General features: G+C 56.0%; 2 protein-coding genes across 9 annotated transcripts in view; one reads left to right on the top strand and one right to left on the bottom strand.

The window, feature by feature from the left end:
* Positions 1 to 1,252, top strand: part of GSE1 (Gse1 coiled-coil protein) — a 390,643-nt gene extending 389,391 nt beyond the window's left edge. For all 8 annotated transcript variants that reach the window (XM_047710210.1, XM_047710208.1, XM_047710212.1 and 5 more), the window contains one exon: positions 369 to 1,252. In XM_047710210.1, the coding sequence (XP_047566166.1) occupies positions 369 to 503 (135 nt within the window). In that variant the 3' untranslated portion in view covers positions 504 to 1,252. The remainder of the gene's footprint in view (positions 1 to 368) is intronic.
* A 51-nt stretch (positions 1,253 to 1,303) lies between these two features.
* Positions 1,304 to 17,116, bottom strand: GINS2 (GINS complex subunit 2). The gene is made up of 5 exons (XM_047710217.1): positions 16,919 to 17,116; positions 16,276 to 16,390; positions 9,341 to 9,440; positions 6,336 to 6,462; positions 1,304 to 6,058 (listed from the first exon to the last, which is right to left on the bottom strand). The coding sequence occupies exons 1-5, from the start codon at positions 17,006 to 17,008 to the stop codon at positions 5,933 to 5,935; spliced, it is 558 nt and encodes a 185-aa protein (XP_047566173.1). The 5' UTR covers positions 17,009 to 17,116; the 3' UTR covers positions 1,304 to 5,932.
* Between the last annotated feature and the right edge of the window lie 4,524 nt (positions 17,117 to 21,640).

Raw genomic sequence — 21,640 nt, 5'->3', positions numbered from 1 at the left:
GCTTGCTGAGGACGGGAGCAGAGGGTACGGGAGCGAAGCCAGCCCTGCTGCCCTGTCCATGCCCATGGCACTAGCACGAGCCGCTCCCTGCCGTCCTGGCCTGCAGGGCCAGGGCTGTCGATCTGGGCCGCTGCAGAGCAGCAAAAGTCCCAGCGTGTCAACTCGCAGGGGTGAGTGTGAGCGGGGCCTTGTGAGGAGCCAAGGCTTTGGGCGGAGCTTAAACCGGCTCTTCCAGAGACCCGGGCCAGAGCCGTGGCCACAGCCTGGGGGGGGGTGTGTTTCTGGAGCCAGGAAGGTGCGCCTTCCCTCACGGCCCCCAGAACACGCCTGCCGCGGAGGGAACGTCTGACCCGAATCTCCCCGTGCAGGAGCTAAGGAGCCAGAAGCAGAAGGTCGTGTCGGAGAGGGAGCGGCTCCAGGCCGAACTGGACCACTTGAGGAAGTGCCTTGCGTTGCCTGCCATGCACTGGCCTAGAGGCTACTTTAAGGGATATCCTAGGTGACGGTTTCCCTTGCACTAGGCCGAACCTATAGTATAGAAATATTATCTATTTTATTACCTTGAATATTTAATATTTTTCACTGGGAGGTTTGAAGCTTAAAAAACAAACACAAGAATGTGCCATGCATGAAGCAAAGGGTCCCAGGCTCCAGAACGGACTCGCCTTGACTTCGATGCAGCTGAGTCACCTTTGTCCGCCAGCAAGCCACCGACGTAGGACGCCCCTAGTTCTTTCTCCTAAAGGTGGTTTCACCCTTCCCCCGGCATTCTTTCTGGATCTGAAAGCGAAGGCTCCCGTACCAACACTAAGCTCCATCGCCGGCGGCCCCGGGCACCCGAGTGGGTGAGATGGAGCGCGTCCGTCCCTGGTGTGGCCGGCCCGCGCGCCCCGAGACCCCGCTCGGCCTCGCTCCTCCCCGGGACCGAGACCCGCTTCAGCGGGAAGAAGGTGGGCCACGTCTCCGGTAAAGGGCTTATCTGTTTCTGCGAAATTTCCGAAGCAGCGGGTCCCGGGAGCGCACAGAGCAGCAGTCCCGAAGCCTCACGCACAGGCTTCTCCCCAGAACAGCTCGTCTACAGCGCACGTCGGCGAACGGGGACGCGCAGAGCCCCGTGCACACGTGCTCGCCGGCCGCTCCGGCACGGGGCTGCGTTTTCATACAGACGTAAATTTTGAGAGAAAAGTCAAAGGTGCTTCAGCCTTGTACTGTGTATATATATTAAAAAACAAAGTTTTGTATGTTTTTATTACTTTATTGTTATAAAAAGCCTGCCATTTTTAATATGTGGTCCGGGGGGATTTTTGTTTTCCTGTTTGGGGGTTTTGTTTTTTTGCTTTCGTTTTTCTGGGCAAAAAAAACTTGCTTTTAGTGTTTGTACTGCTGCTGGTCAGGACATTAAAATATTGAAGTGTTTTTAAAAATTAAAGAAGAAGAAAAGTAAAAGAGCTTACCACTGGCGCCTACCGCTCACTTCATTTTGAGTCACACGGGAAGGTGAGGTGCTTCTGTCCCCACCCCCGGCTCCGGGCAGCCAGAAGCGCCCGGTGCTGCTGAAGAGGGGCTCAGCCCCAGGCGGGGGCGAGCAGGGCCACGCGCGTGCACGTGCACATGCGGCTCTGTTGAAAGGCCCGGTCAGGGAGGGAGCCTACAGCTCCCTGTAGGGTGTCCTACAGCAGTCTGAGAACAGGTGCAAAGTAGAAACTTTAGAAGCTTTATCTAGATGCAAAGCTTTGTAAAAGCCTAAAAGTAGGGTAAACCACATCTGAGCTGAACTTCTCCTCCTGAGCTCACTGTCAGGAGCGCAGGAGCAGCTAGGAAGTGGCACTGCCATCTCCGTGCAGAGCAGCATGTCCCCCCGACCCCGCTTCGGCTCACTCAGGCAGTGTCTAGTCGCTCCGGCAGGGAATCCCGCCCAAGCCAGAGGCCAGCGCAGCCAGCAGTTGGTCTGTCAGGGGGATGGGGGTGGAGGCACGAATCCTCATGGCCGCTGTCCCCTTCACCCTGGGTCAGGGGACGGACTGGCTGACCTTCAGGAAGGCTCTGCGCCGCGATCAGCGGCCGCGCCCCCAGCCCCAGACCTCAGCTGTGCAGAACAGCTTGCTGGCAGATGGCACTGTGTTGCTCTATCTGTCCCCACACCGTTTGCTTTGTGCGTCTGCCAAGAATCTTCCAGTTATTAGCAAACTCAGACGAGAAGTGCCGCCAGTATTAGCAGCAGTCAACAAGTGCCTTCCTCGCCACAAAAATGACTTGGAGAGAACGAAGGCCTGTTCTGTTCTGGGGGCCTCCTCCCCGGCGAGGACAGGGAGAGCAGCAGTTGCACAGGTGGGGACAGGCGTGCACAGGGAGCGCTGCAGCCAACAGGCAGGGGAAGCAATTACTGAGTCTCGAGGCGGCTCGCTACTGCCAGTCCGCCACTGGAGAGTCCGATCTCAGCGCCTCACTCTGTCCCCGACCGGCCCAGGAAAGGCCTGGAAGCCCTGCTCATCAGAGTGGCAATGGCCAGAGCGAACAGGGAGCACAGCCCAGCCCTCCACCAGCCAGGGGACGCGGAGGTTCTCCGCACTGGGCGAGGTCCTGGGGTAAAGGGAGGCAGCACCTGGGAGGTCTGTGCCCCTGTCCCTTCCGACGGAAACCGCCACCTTGCCCCTGCCCTCCTGCTTCTGTCCCTCTGCCTCCCGCTCTTGATCTGTAACAAGACAATCAGAATATAACCCGTCAGGTAGCGTGAAGAAATGCAGAGAAAGGCAAGGAAGCATCTTTAGAAAACAAGAGTGTCCCACTAAGACCTGGCGCCCAGCCACGGTGTCCGCGTGGTCGTTCTCCGACGATGCGGACCACACAGCAGCACCCGAGCCTCTGTGGTTCGGGTGTGCAATCTGACACGCACACTCTCTGGAGCTTTCTGTGAGGCCCATTCACACGGGGCTTAGGAGACGAGGCGGAGCGGCACAGCACACTCGCTCCAGAGCGGCCGTGCTGCCCGTCCATGCTCTGTGAGCTCCTGCCTCGCGGCCCCGCCCGCCCGCCACCCCTGCTGTCTGTCCCGAAGGGCACCCCACGAAGCCCCGGTGTGGGGCTCCACGCGCAGTCAGGTCACTAGAAGCAGACCAGAGCCCGCCACACTCGGCGCTACAGAACCTCCCTTGGAAATGTTCTGTTTCGCATAATTAGAGCCAAATGGACCTAAAACAGGGTCCCGGTCCACTGTCCCAGACAAGTGGCGAGAAGGGACCTGCCCGTTCTCGCCTGCAGAAAGCACAGGCTCAGCACCTACTTGGCGTTGAGAGTCCAACAGCGACCGTCCGTGAGGAAGTTCCAGGAATAGGAAACGGCGCGCACACGGGCAGCGGCCGAGAACTACGACACAGACCTCAAGTTCGTGTGAGGGCCGGTGTTCGCCTCAAGTAGCTCCGTGGCACTGCCAAATCTCAAAAACCCGACGTCCACCCCAGACCCTCCAAGCGGTTTTAAGTAGGAAATTCCAAGGATCTCCCACAAGATGGAGGGTCAGCACAAGCCCATCCTGTCCCCTTAGGTGCGCGTTAGCCGCTTAGCAGCCATCCCCGCGCTCCCCGAGGAAACCAGATCTGGCTTCCTCCCCACCCGCCGTGGTCTGTCTGTCCCAGCTGTCTGACCCAGCGCTTGAGCGAGACTCTGATCTCCGCCTTGACCTGAGGAAGACCGCGCTAACTGGTTGTCACTTGGTGTGTGCCCTGTGCTTGAGGGACAGCAGCAGAACCAGCACACGGGAGGGAAGAGGAAAGCCTCGGTCACCCTGGGGGCGGTTTAGATGCTGTGAAATTAAACCTGTTCTAAGTGTACTTGTTTGAATTAACTGTATTGTAATATTATTTGTTGAATGTAGTAATTAGATATTTATGAATATATTCCTGTAATTTCTGACAACATCCAAAAAAATAAAATCTTCCTAAATCACGTTAAGAGGAAAATCTTTGTTCTGACAGGGCCACAGTGGCGGGCAGGGGAGAAGAGCTCCGCCGCGGAGCCTCACCCATCAGACACGAGGTCCGCTGGCCAGCGGCTTCACCGGGTTTCAGGAGCACAAGGGTTTGAGGTGGGGGAGCTCGAGGGTCCCCGGACCCTCCTCCGTGCCATGTGGTTTCATTCTGGCAGAGTCCCCAGGTGGAAAGGCAAGTCCCACTATCCAAAAGCGACCCTCTAGAACCATCCCCTTATGTGACAGGGACCAGGTGCTCGTGTCTGGCCCTTCGGTGTTCAAATAACGACCCCAGCCGTTTCCGGAGGGACGGCGGCCTGGCCATCTGGGACCGAGAAAATGCGCCTGCGGAGCGCGGCGGGGGGGTTGGGCTTTGAACACCGAAGGGCAAAGCCAGAAGCTGCCCCGAGGCTCAGGTGACCGCGCGCTCACTGCGGAGAGAGAACGTGCTCGGCGGTGCCACTGTCAGACCCGTGGGCCGCCAGCGCTTCCGTCCCTCTAGGACTCTAGACAATCGTTCCTGCTGTCAAGGTCAGGTCACTTCCAGGGCAATTCCAACCACTACGACTGAGAAGTGCTTCTCCTGGGAACGGACCCTCCGTTGAGACGCTGCTGCCTCCAGCCAGGTCTCCCCCGTCCGTCCCTCAAGAGCCACGCTACGGGCCCGATGTCCCCTCCCAGCAGCCGGACTCCAGCCTCACACAGCCCGGACCGTGCAGTCTGCTGGTCTCCGGCCTTTCTAGGTGTTACGAACGGGAGAGCTCTACAGTCGCACCGGTCGGGTCCCTGCAGAATCTTCGCCCCCGTCTCCCGTCCCGAGCTGTTCGCCAGCACCAGCCTTGGCTTCTGAAGTCCCCGTGACGCCTTCATTCTCTGGGGTTCCTTTTGCTGCTCTCCTAGGGTCTTTCTCCTCAGAGGCTGTTCACATGTCAGTGTTTGGGTCTGTTTTCCCTTTGCATAACCCAAGGAGCCCTGAGTCCTGCTAGTCGTCCTGCCACCAGCAAATGGGTTCTGAATCCAAATACAAAGGTGACAGCTGGTGTGGTCATGTCCGTTGCGGCTAGTTTCCCCGGCATTTCTCTCTCAGAGAAGGCAGCGTCGCCTTCCCGGGGTGAGGAACATCGGTGACCATCTGTTTCCACTGAAGGAGGCCAGTTGGTCAGGAACTTCCCCGTCTGGCCAGTTACGGTGCTGCCCGTGCTGGCGGCTGTGCGTGAAGCGGCCGGGGGTTCCCGCCTTTCCTCCTGACAGAAACCACTACACCCTGACCCACAGCAGCCCAGAGACGAGAGGTGCCCCCAGTGTCAGTCTAAAGGGCACCCCTTCCTGCCACACATCCCCATGTGGCCAGTCAGACCGTTCCAGCCACGGGACTCGCTCCCTTCCCTCGGCGGTAGTGCAGGGGAGAAAACCCCACGCAAGGTCTGGGGGGTCCGTCTTTGGGGGGGGTCTGATGGCAAACCCGGTCAACGTCCTGCCACTCATCTGCCGTCCTTCTGTGCGTGAACGAACCCTGGGAGAGTCCAAATTTAGCCCAAGAGATCAGGATCAGAAAAGCGGAAAAAGCCCCGAGCCGCCTCGCCACTCCCACTGTCTCTGTCTCTCAGAAAACACCCCTCGAGGTCACTGACTTCCCCCACAGGATGACACCTCACAGGAGACCGCAGGCCCTGCCGGGAAAGTAACTCGTTTTGCCAAAGCTGCGTTCCTTCCCCATAAACGAACACGGCTCCCACAGACAGAGCTGGGACGAGACTCTCAAGGACCAAGCACAAACCTGTTGCTTTCCAGCAACGTTATGAACCACTCCTTGTTTCATGATAGCTTTCGTACATTCAGAAAGGGTTCTAGAACTCCGAAGCTCACAGTACCTCTGTCGGGTCTCGCGCTCACACGGCGCCTGGAAGCCTCCGTCCGGCAGGCGCACAGGCGCAAGCGGCCAGCCTTCGCCACGGGCTGGGCCCTTCTCTAGAAGTCCTGGGACGGCGCGCCCTGAGCAGGCTGCAGGTTTGTGCGGAGTTTGTACATGTGATCGAGCGCTCGTGTGAGGAAAGCCCCGCTCGTGTTGATCTCCATCAAGGTCAGGTTGTCCAGCTGAAACACAAGAGAAGACCAACCCGACTGAGGGTCTGATTTGACAAAATGTACGATCTACAGAATAAAAGTAAGTAGCCAATAAATAATGGGGCTGTTTTGGTTTGGGTTTGGTCACACAGGCCGGGCACAGCTGGGAATCCCTGCTGGCAGCCGTCCGAGCAGACGGGGCGCGGGGACCACTCGCTGGCTCCCACCGGTGGCCCCGGGCTTCACAGGCACATGGGGAGGGCCAGCTGCCACAGGAGGCCCGAGCCCCCGCCCCGCACGCGCCTACCTTGGCATGTGCCTCCTGCTGCCTCACGAAGCTGTCGGCGGACACCCGCAACTTGGCCATGCGAGTGTCCCACACGTCCTTCACCAGGGTCCGGATTTCATCTGCTTTGGGGATATTGTCCGAAGCGCTACAGAAGCAAGAGCAGGGCGACAGATCACATGGGGGGCACTTGGTAAAGTAAAGCGACAACCAGGGGGAAGTAGGCTGGTGTCAGCAGGTCCCGCAGCAAAGGTGGAGCCCAGACTCGCAGCCCCGAGGTCAGGGGTCGCAGCCTCCTCTGGCCGAGCCAGCCAGGAGCCCTCCGCTCTTTTGGACTTTTGGAAACACAAGCAAAATGTGTTTTCCTTTGTTTTCAATTTTAAAATGTAAAAATTTCCAGCAGTTAAGCTTGCTGCCAAGGAAACTCAGCCACGGGGACGCCTGCGTGTCTCTATCGGTCGGACGGCTGCCTTCAGCGGGGGGCGTGACCAAGCCCTGCGGTCCCAGGACCGAGGCCTGCACGGGGCTCCCTGCTCAGCAGGGAGTTGGCATCTCCCTCTCCCCAACACTTGTGCTCTCTTGCTAGGTCTGTGGCTATCTCGCTCTCTCAAATGAATAAAATCCTAAAAAACCAAAACAACTCCGCCACGATCCACACCGCCGTCTGCGCTCACGTTAAGTGGCTCACGGCAGCCGCGACACCGACTTCGGAGGACAAGCACGGAATCAGACATCCTCCTCCCGGGGTGACCGAGTGTTCTGTGCTGCAGAATCTCCATCTTGAAGGAACCTGCTCCAAGGGCTGGCTAGGAGGTCACAATTGCCATTGCTCTGTCATTGACCCAAGGGCTTACACCCCACGGGGAAAGACAACAGCTCCGTGCCGGGCTCTGAGCTCCGCATTCAGGGCATTTCTATGCTCCCAGCACACTCTGAAGGAAGTACCACGTCACTCCGCAGAGGAAACAAAGGTCCACTTACAGAAACCACAGGCTAACCTGCAAATTAGTATAAACCGAGCATCCCACCACCCAGTGAATTCTGGGTAAAAGTCTGAACAGGAGTCCGCGAGGGTCAGTGCGACAGCCGTCCTGTGGTGAGCTGCGTTTTGGATCCTTCTAGGCGATTCTAGTGTTTTGTTTTGTTTTGAAGGAAGCTCACACCCAGCGTGGAACCCAGTGTGGGGCTTGAACTCACAACCCGGAGGTCAAGACCCAAGCTGAAACCAAGAGTCAGACGCGCAGCGGACTGAGCCGTTCAACTAAGCTTTGAAGGAAAAGACAAAACCCAAGATGAAAGCAGAAGCTGACATGGCCCATCGCCGGGCACGCTGAGAGCGCGGAAACGGTCTCTCTCCCTGCGAGAACAGCTCGTGCTGAGCAGCAGGGAGTCCGGGGCTACGAGCTACATGGCGGTTATACTTAGGAGCTACGTAGCGGGTTATACTTAGGATCCAAACATTTGCATCTGATACTCTGAACAGCACGCTCAGGAACGAAGGACCGTCGATTCGTTAACTGACGTGCAGGACAAAGGTGAACGTGGGTCCCTTGGCCAAAGGAGCTACACAGGATCACAAAACCGAGTTCCGACAGGAACTGCACACGTAAGATCCTGAACCCCCAAAACTGAAGGTGAACAGGCCCCACACCTCTGCCGCCACGTCTTCCCTTCCAAGTCCCGCCGCCACAGAAGGCTCTCCGCTTCGTCCAACGACACGCCCCAGCCAGCCACCGTCCCCAGGACACGCAGCCGCAGAGCAAGAGCCTCAGCTCCTGACGCCCTACCTGGCCTACATCAACCCCAACCGCTCTGCTTGCCCGAACGTGTGTGCCCGTTCACGCGTCCCCGCTTCTCCCCACAGTGTCCTCTTCTGTGGTGAATCTTCCCTCCTCCAAGCCCGGGATCCCTTCAATGACACCGTCAGGCACTAGGGCTGCATCCCGACATGACCTAACAGCGGGGACACAGAGAATCTCAAGCAGGCTTCGTGCCCAGCGTGGACGCTGACACGGGGCTCAACTGCACAAGCCCGAGACCATGACCTGAGCCAAAAATCAAGAACCAGACCCTTCACCGACTGAGCCACCCAGGCGCGCCGGTCCATGCCCTTTAGAACTGGGGGAGTGCGGGCAACCCAACTAGTGATTAGATTACTGGTGACAAAAGGCGCGGGGGCTACAGAGCTCCCAGGAGGACAGGCACCCTTAACCTGTGACAGAGCTCCAGTCAGGCGGAGCCAAAGGACGAACAGACAACAGACGGACAAACTGGACAGAGGACACAGTGAATGAAAGCCTGGAGGACCCTGGTATGTGGAAGGGGAAGAGGCCGATGTGGCCCTGGAACCCAGAGCGGCAGGGGGAAAACCCGTCAGAGCCACAGAGAAAGGCAGAGGGAGTCCGGCTAGGCAGAGCCCCGCATGCTGCCATGAGGACCACGGCCATGACCCTGCACAGGCTCCGAGGAACAGATGAGCCACGTGGCAGCCCCATCTTTAAAAGTCCACTCTGGCTGCAACGTGGAGGAGGAATCAAAGCCAGTGGGGAGCCCGAACTGAACACGGGGAATCAGGACGCTGCTGCCCCACACGTGCTGCCACCGTGGGCTTTCATCACGGCCAGGGCTCGGAGCAAGTGTGAGCCTCTGGCCTTTCCTGTGAAACACATGCCAGAACTCACACGCGCATAGTGAAGACCGGAGGGTAAAGCCTCACCAGTGAAACAGAGCTGCGGTTAAGCAGAAGGTTAGAGAGGATAACGGAGACTCACCACTGTCCAGGGTCAAGCAATAGAGCGGCAAGGAATTCCCTAGGAGCAGGAGGGCTGGGAAGGGAAGGACAGATGGGAGAGCCCAGGCAAAAGGGTGCGAGCACATGAGCGCCTCCCGGGTTACAGACCCAGGAGCTGGGGGCCGGGACAGCCCTCACCTTGGAGTCGAACATGGAACAGGAAGGAGAGACAGGGTCAGGGATGAGTGTCAGGAGCTCTACCTCCCACGAGGCTCTGCGGAGGGGACGCACTTACTGATTCAGCAGGAGTTTGGTAAGTTCCATGTAGTAAGGGCTGGGCATGGGGGTGAAGGTTTCTTCCTGTCGTTCATGATCCCTGATCTTCTCCAACTTCTCTGAAATTGAGAAGTGTATACATTTTACTATCACCACACCCAAATATTTGTTGAAGCTTTCCAGATTTACCAAGTGTCTCTATTACCTATTGGATCAACTAACTAATCAAAGAGAAAACACTTTTTTTTTTAACTCTTTTCTTTTTTAAAATTTTATTTATTTATTTGACAGAGATCACAAGCAGGCAGAGAGGCAGGCAGAGAGAGAGGAGGAAGCAGGTTCCCCGCTGAGCAGAGCCCGATTCGGGACTCGATCCCAGGACCCTGAGATCATGACCTGAGCCGAAGGCAGCGGCTTAACCCACTGAGCCATGCAGGCGCCCCAAGAGAAAACACTTTTTTGGAATAACCTATCACTAGATGATTCAGGGCCCATTTCCTCAAAAGTTTCTCTTATTGGGGGAGGGGGGCGCCTGGGTGGCTCAGTTGGTGAGATGTCTGCCTTCGGCTTGGGTCATGATCTCAGGGTCCTGCATCGGGCTCCCTGCTCAGCGGGGAGCCTGGTTCTCCCTCTCTGCCTGCCGCTCTGCTTGCTTGTGCTCTCTCTGTCCAATAAATAAATAAAATCTTAAAAAAAAAAAAAGTTTTTCTTATAGAAGTTGGTAATTTCTTGTTGGCGTTGGTGTGCCTGGGTGGCTCAGTGGGTTAAGCCTCTGCCTTCGGCTCAGGTCATGATCTCAGGGTCCTGGGGTTGAGCCTCACATCGGGCTCTCTGCTCAGCGGGGAGCCTGCTTCCTCCTCTCTCTCTGCCTGCCTCTCTGCCTACTTGTGATCTCTCTGTCAAATAAATAAATAAAATCTTAAAAAAAAAATTCTAGTTGTGTTGCTGCTCTGGCCTGCAGGATATAACACTGGAGAAACAGTGTCAGAGTCAGAAGTTCTTTTCTAGGGGAAAGAGACAGCATTCTCTCTTTGATACAAAAGGTGATGAAAGTAACCAGTGACTGAAGAAATTTACTTATACACCCCCGAACCCTTGTTCAGAGGGAAGCAAGAGGACATAAACCGCAGCCCCTCTAGCCTGTGGGTGAGACACGGATCACAGAGGGCCTGAGCCCAGCATCTAGAACCCTGCAGTGGAGTCCCAATTCCATCCAGCAGCAGGTCCCCGCTCTCTCTCTCCTTGTCTCATGGGTCTGAGAAAGTCCTAGATCTGGACTGGCCACTGAAGCTGAGGGACACACACACAACCGTGCTGGGGGTGGGGGGAGCAGGCTTTCAGCACTGGGCCCCCCTCCTCAGGGGCCCTTGGTGCCATGCCAAACCCAACCTACTGCCCTGCTCCATTCACGCTCCCGCTCTTACCCGATGCCCTTCTGAGAGCCTGCACGCCCCTGCCAGCTGCCAGCACACCGCACCTCCACACTTGTCCCTGTGCGCAATGGACACCCCTCCAGGTGTGTTCTGGAACTCCTCTCCAACCAGCACAGAACACCACCCCAGCAGCTGCCTCTCACTCCAGCTGGTTGTGCCTCAGTACTTAACCGTCCCATCAGCTCCCTGCAACGTCTTCCACCTGAAGAAAATCCTAGGGGCACCTGGCTCAGTCGGTTGAGCGCCTGACTCTTGATTTCAGCTCAGATCATGATCTCAGGGGCCTAGAATCCAGCCGAGTCAGGATCCCCAATAAGCAGCGAGTCGTCTTCTCTCCCTCTGCCCCTGGTTCATGTGCTCTCTCCCTTGCTCACTCGGTCTCTCAAATAAATAAAATCTTTTAAAAAATAAAAAATAAATAAATATGGGTGCCTGGGTGAATCAGTTGGCTAAGCACCTGCCTTCGGCTCAGGTCATGATCCCAGGGTCCTGGGATCCAGCCCCGAAACGGGCTCTCTGCTCAGTGGGCAGCCTGCTTCTCCCTCTCCCACTGCCCCTCCCCACCAGCTCACGCTCACTCTGCTGTCTCCTTCTCAATAAACAAATATTTTTTTTAAGATTTTATTCATTTATTGGACAGAGAGAGACCGCGAGAGAGGGAACACAAGCAAGGAAGCCCCTTCACCGACTTCCTGACCAAACACTCCGGCCCACGCCGCTTCCACCCGGGTATCTGCTAGGCACCTCCGGGGTGACAGGGCCAAACCCCAGCTTCTGGTCCCTCCCCCAGCCCTCATGCTCCTACAGCCTCCCCTGCCCAGGAGGCAGCAACTCTGTGTCTTTCCACAGTTCAGGCCAGTGACCCCGCCTGTCACTCTTCAGTCTCCTCTCAGATCCCATGGTCTGTCCTTCAGCAAATCCTGCGGATTCTCCCTTCAAAACACACCGAGATGGGGCGCCTGGGTGGCTCAGCGGGTTAAGCCTCTGTCTTCGGCTCGGGTCATGATCTCAGGGTCCTGGGATCGAGCCCCACATCGGGCTCTCTGCTCAGCGGGGAGCTGCTTCCTCCTCTCTCTCTCTCCCTGCCTCTCTGCCTACTTGTGATCTCTGCCAAATAAACAAAATCTTTAAAACAAACAAACAAACCAACAATAACACACTGAGACTCCAATCATGGGAGCCGTCCTCCAGCAGCCGGTCACACTACTCGCGGCCTGGAAACTCCCCGCTGCCCTCTCCCCACACACACCTTCTCCACGCGGTTGGCAGGTTCCTTCCTAGCATCTAAGTCAGAGCATGAAACAGCACCTGCGACGAATCCAACAGACTGATGTCACCCGCACGGGCCAGATGTGCAACTGGGAGCTCTCCCACGTCTCCAGCGGGATCAGAATAGCTCATCCACTCTGGAGGGCTGGGAGGCAGTCCTTACACAGCCAAGCACGGTCTGCCCTATGACCCGGCGTATTTACCCAAGAGAAGTAACAAGTATCCACAAGCTGACCTAGACGGGAATGTTCCCAACAGCCTCACTAGCCACAGCCAGAAATGGGAAGCCGTCAAGTAGCCGGAGGCCAAAGAACGGGTAACCCGGCCAGGAAGGGTGCCGCGAGTGACACGGCGCTGGGCAGCAGAAGACTGTGTAGCGCTACCTGTAGCCACAGGAATGATCCCAAAGCCAGTGCCAGCGCCGCTTCTGGGGGACTCAGTGTTGAGCACCTGATCCGTGATTTCAGCTCAGGTCATGCTCTCTGGGTCATGGGGTGGGGGGCTCTGTGCTCAGTGAGGAGTCTGCTTAGAGATCCTCTCCATCTGCCCTTCCCCCACTCACAAGGGTGCACTCCCCCAAATCCACAAATCTTAAAAAAACAAAAACAAAACAAATACAAAAACAAACCAGGGACGCCTGAGTGGTTCAGTTCGTTAAGTGTCTGCCTTCAGCTCTAGTCATGACCCCAGGGTCCTGGGATGGAGCCCCAAGTTGGGCTCCCTTGCTCAGTGGGGTCTGCTCTCCCTCTCCCTGTCGCTCCCCCTGCTTGTGCTGTCAAATAAGTAAGATCCTTAAAAACAGGGCGCCTGGGAGGCTCAGTGGGTTAAGCCTCTGCCTTCGGCTCAGGTCATGATCTCAGGGTCCTGGGATCGAGTCCTGCGTCGGGCTCTCTGCTCAGTGGGGAGCCTGCTTCCCTCGCTCTCTCTTCCTGCCTGTCTGCTTGTGATCTCTGTCAAATAAATAAATAAAATCTTAAAAAAAAAAATCCTTGGGGCGCCTGGGTGGCTCAGTGGGTTAAGCCGCTGCCTTCGGCTCAGGTCATGATCTCAGAGTCCTGGGATCGAGCCCCGCATCGGGCTCTCTGCTCAGCAGGGAGCCTGCTTCCTCCTCTCTCTGCCTGCCTCTCTGCCTGCTTGTGATCTCTCTGTCAAATAAATAAATAAAATCTTTAAAAAAAAAAAAAATCCTTAAAAACAAAACAAAATGGGGGTGCCGGGGTGGCTCAGTGGGTTAAGCCTCTGCCCTCAGCTCAGGTCATGATCCCAGGGTCCTGGGATCGAGCCCCACATCGGGCTCTCTGCTCAGCGGGAACCTGCTTCTTCCCTCCCTCTACCTGCCTCTCTGCCTGTGATCTCTGTCAAATAAATAAATAAATCTTAAAACAAACAAACAAACAAACAACCAGAGTCAGAGAAGTCAAGAGACAAAAACAGACTTAGTAGGGGACTCCATTCACAGGACCAAAGCAGGCAGAGCCCCCCCGGCACAGCAGAGGGCGGCCGGCTCTCGGCCACGCTCTACAGACCAGCCAGTGAAGCTTCAGCACTGCCCATGCAGCGTGACCCCGGCCGTGAGAAAGCTCGGGCTCGCTCTCCCCACTTTTCTGACTGACCTGCGAGGAGACAGGCTCTTGCCCCCATCACCTTCAGCGTGGACGGGCCAAAACTGCCAGAAGGAGATGTCGTGCTAACAGCCAGACCTGGCGGGGCTCCCTGCCAGAGCCCCTCAGCAAAAGGACTGGGAGCTTCCCTTTGCTGCAGACGTGCCAGGGCCACCGCCCACCACTTTTCGGACCAGAAGGGGAAAATGCCCAGGCGGTCCTTCTGAAACTGTATTTCAAGGCCTAGTTCATAGTGTCCCTGCTCTTTTTTTTTTTTTCTTAGAGATTTCATTTATTTAATAGAGAGCGAGAGAGAGAGAGATAAAAAGAGAGAAAGCACAGGTAGAGGGATCTGCAGGCAGAGGGAGAAGCACGCGCTCGCTGAGCAGGGAGCCCGATATAGGACTCGATCACAGGACCCTGAGGTGATGACCTGGGCAAAGGCAGACGCTTAACGGACTCAGCCACCCAGGGGTCCCAAAATGACATTGCTTCCAGGGAAGAGGTACCCCCAGCAGATTCCCAGTTGGGAGTGGATCATCAAAATCACTCAGAGGCTTTTCAAATGCTACATCCCCCCCCCAATTCCAAGTAAAATCAATGTTCCTTTGCTATAATGAGCCACTTTCGTCTCCGAGATAGGAAGATTGGGAAGGCTCAGGATAAAGTCTGTCTGCACTGCTGATACATTATTTTCTATTTTAAAGATCTAAGAGAGTCCTTGTGCACAGGAGTGGCGGGGAGAGGCAGAGTTAGAGGGAGAAGCAGACTCCCCGGTCAGCACTGAGTCCACCTTAGGGTTCGATCCCAGGACCCTGAGATCATGACCTAAGCCAAAGACAGACACTTAACCAACTGAGCTACCCAGGTGCCCCCATCATTTTATTACTGATGCCTAATTAATGCACCATACCATTCACTCATTTAAAATGTACAATTCAGGGGCGCCTGGGGGGCTCAGTCGTTAAGCATCCACCATCGGCTCGGGTCATGGGATCCAGCCCCACATCAGGCTCCCTGCTCGGCCAGAAGCCTGCTTCTCCCTCTCCCACTCCCCTTGCTTGTGTTCCTTCTCGCTGTGTCTCTCTCTGTCAAATAAATATTTTTAAAAATAAAAGAAATAAATAAAATGTACAATTCAGGGGTGCCTCAGAGGCACGGTCCATGAAGCATCCAACTCTTGGTCATGATCTCAAGGTCATGGGACAGAGCCCTGCATCAGGTTCCGAGCTCATTGCTGAGTCTGCTTTAGAGTCTCTGTCCCCCCAGCTTTTGCTCCCTCTAAAATAAATAAATCTTAAAAAAAAAAAAAAGTACAATTCAATAGTTCTTAGTATATTCAGGGCTGTAGGTGATCCTCATGCCTTCTCTTTCACTTAGCACGTGTCCTAAGTTCATTCACCTGCAGCCCGAGCAGGACGTCATTTCTTCACACGGCTGACTACTACTCCCTGGTTTGGATGACGCCTTGCTTTCATGTGTTCTAGGGACTGTGAGAGGCTCTGCTCCTTAACATGCTATACATGGGGCTCAAACTTACAACCCTGAGGTCACTCACGACCCTAAGGTCCAAGGTTGTGCGCTGTCCTGAGGCAGACAGACACCCCAATATAATTATTTTTAAATGTTAAAAAAAAATGCTTCTTCAAAGTCCTACACTATTCTTAATTTTACTTTTAATTTTTTTTTAAATATTTTATTTATTTGACAGACAGAGATCACAAGTAGGCAGAGAGGCAAGCAGAGATAGAGGAGGAAGCAGGCTCTCCACTGAGCAGAGAGCCCGATGCGGGGCTTGATCCCAGGACCCTGGGATCATGACCTGAGCCGAAGGCAGAGGCTTAACCCACTGAGCCACCCAGGCGCCCCTTACTTTTAATTTTTAAGATGTTATTTATTTACTTGACTGAGAGAGAGAAAGCATGACCAGGAGGCAGAGGGAGAGGAAGCAGCAGGCTCGCTGCTGAGCAAGGACACCCCCCCATGTGGGCTCAAACCCAGGACCCTGGGGTCATGACCTGAGCCAAAGGCAGATGCTTAACCCACTAGGCCACCCAGGTGCCCCACATGCACTTAATTTTATTTTTTTTAATTTTTTTTCAAAAGATTTTTATTTGGGACACTTGGGTGGCTCAGCGGGTTAGGCGGCTGCCTTTGGCCCAGGTCATGATCCCAGGGTCCCGGGATGGAGCCCCGCCACGGGCTCCCTGTCCCTCTGCCCCTCCTCCGGCTTGTGCTCTCCTGCTTGCTCACTTTCAACTAAAATCTTTAAAAAAGAAAAGATTTTTATTTGAGAGCGCCCGCGCAAGAGCAGGGAGGAGAGGCAGGCTCTGCGCAGAGCAGGGCGCCCAACGTGGGGCTCATCCCAGGCCCTGGACCATGACCGAGACGGCAGACGCTTAACCAACCGAGCCACCTAGCGCCCCAATATTCTTGACCTTAAAGCAAGCTGGAATATCTTAGAACCGAACTCTGAGCGACATTTGGTATGGACGCCTCAAACCGACACGACATAGTCACAGCGGTGCGCAGACTAAGAGGTCACGCTCCAGCCGCCCCGACCGTCGCGGACCAGCGGGTGACGCGGAGCGCCAAAGGCCGGGCTCGCGCCCCGGGAGGCTGTCGGGCGCCCGCCCCAGCCCGGTCCTCACCCACGTCCATCCACTCGGGCGGCAGCAGCCGACACTTCTGCCTCTGCTTCAGGTTGATGGCCAGCCACAGCGGCACTCGCACCGGTAAGCCCGGCTGGAAAGGCCCCAGGTCCCCCTGCGGAAGGGAAACCCAGTCCGGTGAGACCACACGCGACCAGACGCCCTGCGGGCCCCGCCGCCGTCCCACCGGGGGCAGGCGCTGCGGGAGCTGGACCCGAGGGAAAACAAAGTCCGGCCGCGGGGCAGGCCCGGGGAGGCCGCCCCGAGCCCGCGGCCCCGACCCGAGCCGGCCTCACCGCACACCTGGCCGGCCCACCTGAGCCCTGTTTCCCGCCCCAGAACCGCCGAGACGCCGGCCACCTGGTCCACCCCGCGTCCGCCCCCGCCCCCTCGGCGTCTCCACCCCCGGTTCTCACCCAGCCCCCACCCCGTGCTCCGCGACCGCCCTGACCCCCCGTACGCCCCCACTCGGGGTCGCCCCCCAGCCCTCCAGCGACCGCTCTGCCTCCCCCGTCAGGGACTCCCCCGACCCCGACCCCACGGCGGGTCAGAGGCCGGGCGGGGGTCCGCGGACGTCCCCGCCCCCCACGACCGCCTCCCCGCGCCGGGCCGCGAGAGGCAAATGGCCGGCCCCTGCCCTCACCCCGATGAGGTAGATCTTGTCTAGGCTGAAGTTGGGGATTACGGTGACCAGCTCCTTCTCGGCCAGAAACTCCACCTCCGCCGCGTCCATGCCGGCCACAGCGACCCGCCTGGGACCCGTCGCCGCCGGCGGCCCCTCACTAACCGCGGCGTGAGGGTCGGCAGCGCCGCCGCAACTTTCCCGCCAACGTGCCGGCCCGCCCCCGCCCGGCGGAAGAAGCCTATAGCAACGGGCCGGCGCACAGGCCAGCCAATAGCAACGCGACGCTCTCCCCGTGGCGGCGGGAGGCGGGGACCATGGCCTCTTCAAGCGCACGGATTGGCGAACGTCAACGAGCGCCGAGCAGACCACGCCCCATAGCGTCCGCTCTCGGTCCTCCTCTCGACAGGCCCGGGCCCCGCCCCTCCCGCGGCCCGGCCCCGCCCCCGCCGCGGTCCTCTCGTGGGCGGGGCACCGCGCCGTGCACCTGGCGCTGTCGGCCCCGCTGGCGCTGTCTCCACCCTTGCGTGTCCCTTCGCCAGTCCCGGGCGCCTACACGGAGTCAGGGTGGGGGTGCAGTCCGGGGCACGTGGGCACTGGGTCCCGCACCGGGCCACGAGTCAATGCATTTATGCTTAGGTCAGGGCCGCGGAGGCCTTGTTTGCCTTAACCTCGCCATCTTCGCCTCCGTACACCTGGCTGGAGTCTGTAAAGAGACACCCCGCCCCACGCACCCCTTCCGATTCAAACCCCGAGTGTGTGGTTTGGCCGGCCCCGCAGCTCGCTCAGGAAGGGGCAGGTTCTCAGAGCTGCCGCGCCAGCTGATGCGCCGCTCTGTCTGCCCCGCCACTGGGGGGGGGGGGGGCGGGGCTCACGCCCTCTCCTGGGTCGGAGCCCCCAGCGGGCTGTGGGCGTTGACATGCATACCGCCGGGTGGCTCAGGGGGTTAAGCCTCTACCTTTGAGTCAGGTCATTGTCTCAGGGTCCTGGGATCAATTCCCACATCATCGGGCCCCCTGCTCAGCATGGAGCCTACTTCTCCCTCTGCCCCGCCACCCGCTTGTGCTCTCTCTCGCTCTCTCTTTCTCTCTCTCTCAAATAAATAAAAATTTTAAAAAAGAGAAGAAAGAAACGTGCACACTTCTGGAGAATTCTAAGTCAGGGGTCTGGGGCGAGGACAGAAAACAATTTTAACCAGGGCCAGAAGGCTTCCTGGGCGTGAAGCCGCTAGGGCAGGCTGTTAGGGACAGGCAGTGGCTGAATTTGAACACTTCATCATTCTGCCCTGTGAAAAAAACACAGGAGATGGAGGATTCCAGGGTTCTGAATCCCCACAGGAAAGCTGGCCCACCCCAGAGCACCCCATGCATCCTCCCTAAGCCCCCAGAAACCTGCCCCCCCTGTAAGGCTGTTGGAGAGATGAAATAAAGCCATAATTAAGTTCTGCCCACTCACATGGCCTAGAAAGGCAATGTCTGCTATTTATCTGAACTGGAAATCACCTTCATTGTGTGCCATTTATGAAGACTAATACAAAGCCTCACCAGCCCCGTGTGTGGAGCCGGTGGCTGTTTTAAGTCCTCTCTCCACCCAACATGGGTCTTGAACTCATGGCCCCCAGATCAGGAGTCACGTGTTCTACCAACTGAGCCAGCGGGGCGCCCCGGAGGGAACCACTCTTGGTCTTGGGATCCTGAGTTCAAGCCCTTCATTGAGTGTGGAGATCATGTGAAGAAAACAGAAAAGGAAAAGAAAGAAAAGGTCCGTCTGGATGCGGTGTGACAGAGGGCCAGTGATGACTTTGAACGTCGGTCTCCTCATCAGCAGACGAGGTAGGAATGAGAAGGAGCCTGGGTTGTCTGGGGAGGGGGAGACGCCGCAAGCCTGGTATCCCCTAAAATAGAAGCTCCCTCCAGCATCTGTAGACCACGTGTGCCAGCTCGTCTGGGTTTTGACTGATAGCGGAATGTTTTCTTGACTGGCAAATATTTGTGTTCCCGAATTGGCGAGGCTTGCCTCCCTGCTTTCCATAGCCCAAACGAGAGCAAACGTCAGGGGGACCTGGAGGCTCGTTGAATGTCTTTCCATTCCCTGAGGTGTCACTCACAATAGCTGAAGGGCGCAAACCACTCAAATGTCCCTCTGTTGTGGGACGGATAAACAAAATGCCGTCTCCACACAGTGCGGAATATACCCCACCACAAATGGGGACAAAGCGCGGATTCGTGCTACAGTGTGGATGGGTCAGAAAACATGACGCTACGTGGAAGAAGCCAGTCACAGAAGACCACATATGACGAGTCCATTTATATGAACGATCTAGAAACTAGATGAGATGTAGAGATAGAAACTAGATTCCTGGGGCGCCTGGGTGGCTCAGTGGGTTAAGCCTCTGTCTTCGGCTCAGGTCATGATCTCAGGGTCCTGGGATCGAGGCCTGCATGGGGTGGGGGGGGGGGGGGGTCTCTGCTCAGCGGGGAGCCTGCTTCCTCCTCTCTCTCTGCCTGCCTCTCTGCCTACTTGTGATCTCTCTCTCTCAAATAAATAAATAAAATCTTAAAAAAAAAAAAAAAAAAACAGTCTAAAACACTACCAAAGCCCGGAGAAGCCCGAGACATGAGGCCTGAGTGTATGTGCGATCTGGGAACAGAAAAAGGACATGAGGGAAAGCCTGAGGAAACGTGAATGAGGAATGGACTTTAGGTAATCATAGTACACAAAGGGGGCACCTGGGGGACCCTGTCCATTAGGCGTCTGCCTCGGTTTAGCTCATAATCCCGGGGTCCTGGGACCAACCCCTGCGTTGGACTCCCTGCTCAGTGGAAAGCCTGCTTCTCCCTCTCCCTCTACCCCGCCCCTCACTGGGTCATGTTCTCTCACTCTCTCTGTCAAATAAATAAAATTATAAATAAAAAGGATTCTCTCTGCCTCTCCCTCTGCCCCTCCCCCACTCACACACGTGCTGATGCTCTCCCTCCCTTGCTTTCTCAAATAAGTAAGTAAATCAATAAAATCCTTATTAAAAATTTAAAAATAGGAGCGCCTGGGTGGCTCAGTCGGTTAAACATCTGCCTTCAGCTCAGGTCATGATCCCGGAGTCCCGGGATCAAGCCCTGCATCGGGCTCCCTGCTCAGCGGGGAGCGGGCTTCTCCCTTTCCTGCTGCCTGTCTCTCTGCCTACTTGTGCTTGTGCTCTCTCTCTGTTGAATAAATAAATAAAATCTTTTAAAAAAATAATAGAGGGGTTCCCGGCTGGTTCATTTGGGAGAACGTGTGACTCTTGATCTCAGGGCTGTGAGCTCAAGTCCTGCACTGGATGTAGAGATTACTTAAATAAATCAATTAATTCAAAAAAATTTTTAAACAGAACTACCATATGATCTAGCAATGACACTACAATTTACCCAAAGAATACAAGAACACCAATTGGAAGGGATGTGTTTATAACAGCATTGTGCTCAGTAGCCAAGCTGTGGAAGCCAACCACGTGTCCACGAGGCTAACGAGCGGATGAGGCGGCGGTGGCGTGTACACACAGCGGAACACTACTCGGCCGTGCGAAGAATGAAATCTTGCCATTTGCGGCGACACGGCTGGAGCTAGAGAGTATACCACGAAGTGAAATAAGTCAGGGAAAAGCGAATACCGATGACTTCACTCGTGCGTGTAATCTAAGAAACAGAACAAATGAGCAAAGGGGAAAAGAGAGAGAAAAACTAAGAAACAGACTCTTAACTCTGGAGAACACAGGGCCGGGGAGGAGGTGGGGGATGGGTAGCACGGGGGATGGGGATGATGGGGTGCCCTTGTCTAGAGGAGGACAGAGTGACGGGCGGAAGTGTTGAATCGCTGTGTCGCACACCTGAAACTGACACCGCACTGTCTGTTAGCTGGACAGGAAAGGGTCCTGCACCTGGGGCACCCGGGGGCGTCAGCTGGCTGGGCACCTGCCTTCGGCTCGGGTGATCCCGGGGTCCTGGGATGGAGACCCACGTGGGGCTCGCTGCTTGGCGGGGAGCCTGCCTCTCCCTCTCCCTCTACCGTTCTCCTCCTTGTGCTCTCTGGTTCTCTCTATAGCTCTGTCAAATAAATAAATAAAATCTTTAAAAAAAAAAAAAGAGTCTTGCGCCTAAAAAAATAATAGTGTATCAAAATCAGTTCATTAATTTTGACAAATAGACCAGAGGAAGTAAGGTTAAGGGGAACCTGGGTGGGCACTGTATGGGAACCCTCTGTATTATTATTTTTTTATTATAAGATTCTTTTTTTTTTTAAAGATTTTATTTATTTATTTGATAGAGACACACCAAGAGAGGGAGCACAAGGAGGGGGAGTGAGAGAGGGAGAAGCAGACTTCCCGCTGAGCAGGGAGCCTGATGCGGGGCTCCATCCCAGGACCCTGGGATCATGACCTGAGCTGAAGGCAGACGCCTAACGAACGACTGAGCCACACAGGCGCCCCTCTCTGTACTATTTTTGCAACTTTTCTATAAATCTAAAGCTATTCTTTTTAACATTTTTTTAAATTTTATTTTTTTGAGAGAGAGAGAGAGCATGCACATGAGTGGGGGGAGGGGCAGAGGGAGAGGGACCAGCAGACTCAGTGCCGACAGGAGCCTGACGCAGTGTTCCATCCCAGCACCCTGAGATCGTGACCTGAGCTGAAGTCAGATGCATAACTGACTGAGCAGGCACCTCAAATTTAAAACTATTCTGGGGAAAGGGGCACCTGGGTGGCTGGGT

The sequence above is a fragment of the Lutra lutra genome, chromosome 17 (assembly GCF_902655055.1).
Source record: "Lutra lutra chromosome 17, mLutLut1.2, whole genome shotgun sequence".
Taxonomy (NCBI): domain Eukaryota; kingdom Metazoa; phylum Chordata; class Mammalia; order Carnivora; family Mustelidae; genus Lutra; species Lutra lutra.
The sequence above is the reverse complement of the archived record's forward strand: the minus strand, read 5'-3'. Positions and strand labels throughout refer to the sequence as shown.

Bases quoted from the DNA above. Each gene is read 5' to 3' on its own strand.
- GINS2 (XM_047710217.1), bottom strand. From the start codon at position 17,008: ATGGACGCGGCGGAGGTGGAGTTTCTGGCCGAGAAGGAGCTGGTCACC. The intron at 9,441-16,275 runs GTGAGGACCGGG...TCTCAATTTCAG, and splicing joins GCCCGAGTGGATGGACGTGG to AGAAGTTGGAGAAGATCAGG. The intron at 6,463-9,340 runs GTAAGTGCGTCC...TTGCTTCTGTAG, and splicing joins ACCAAACTCCTGCTGAATCA to CGCTTCGGACAATATCCCCA.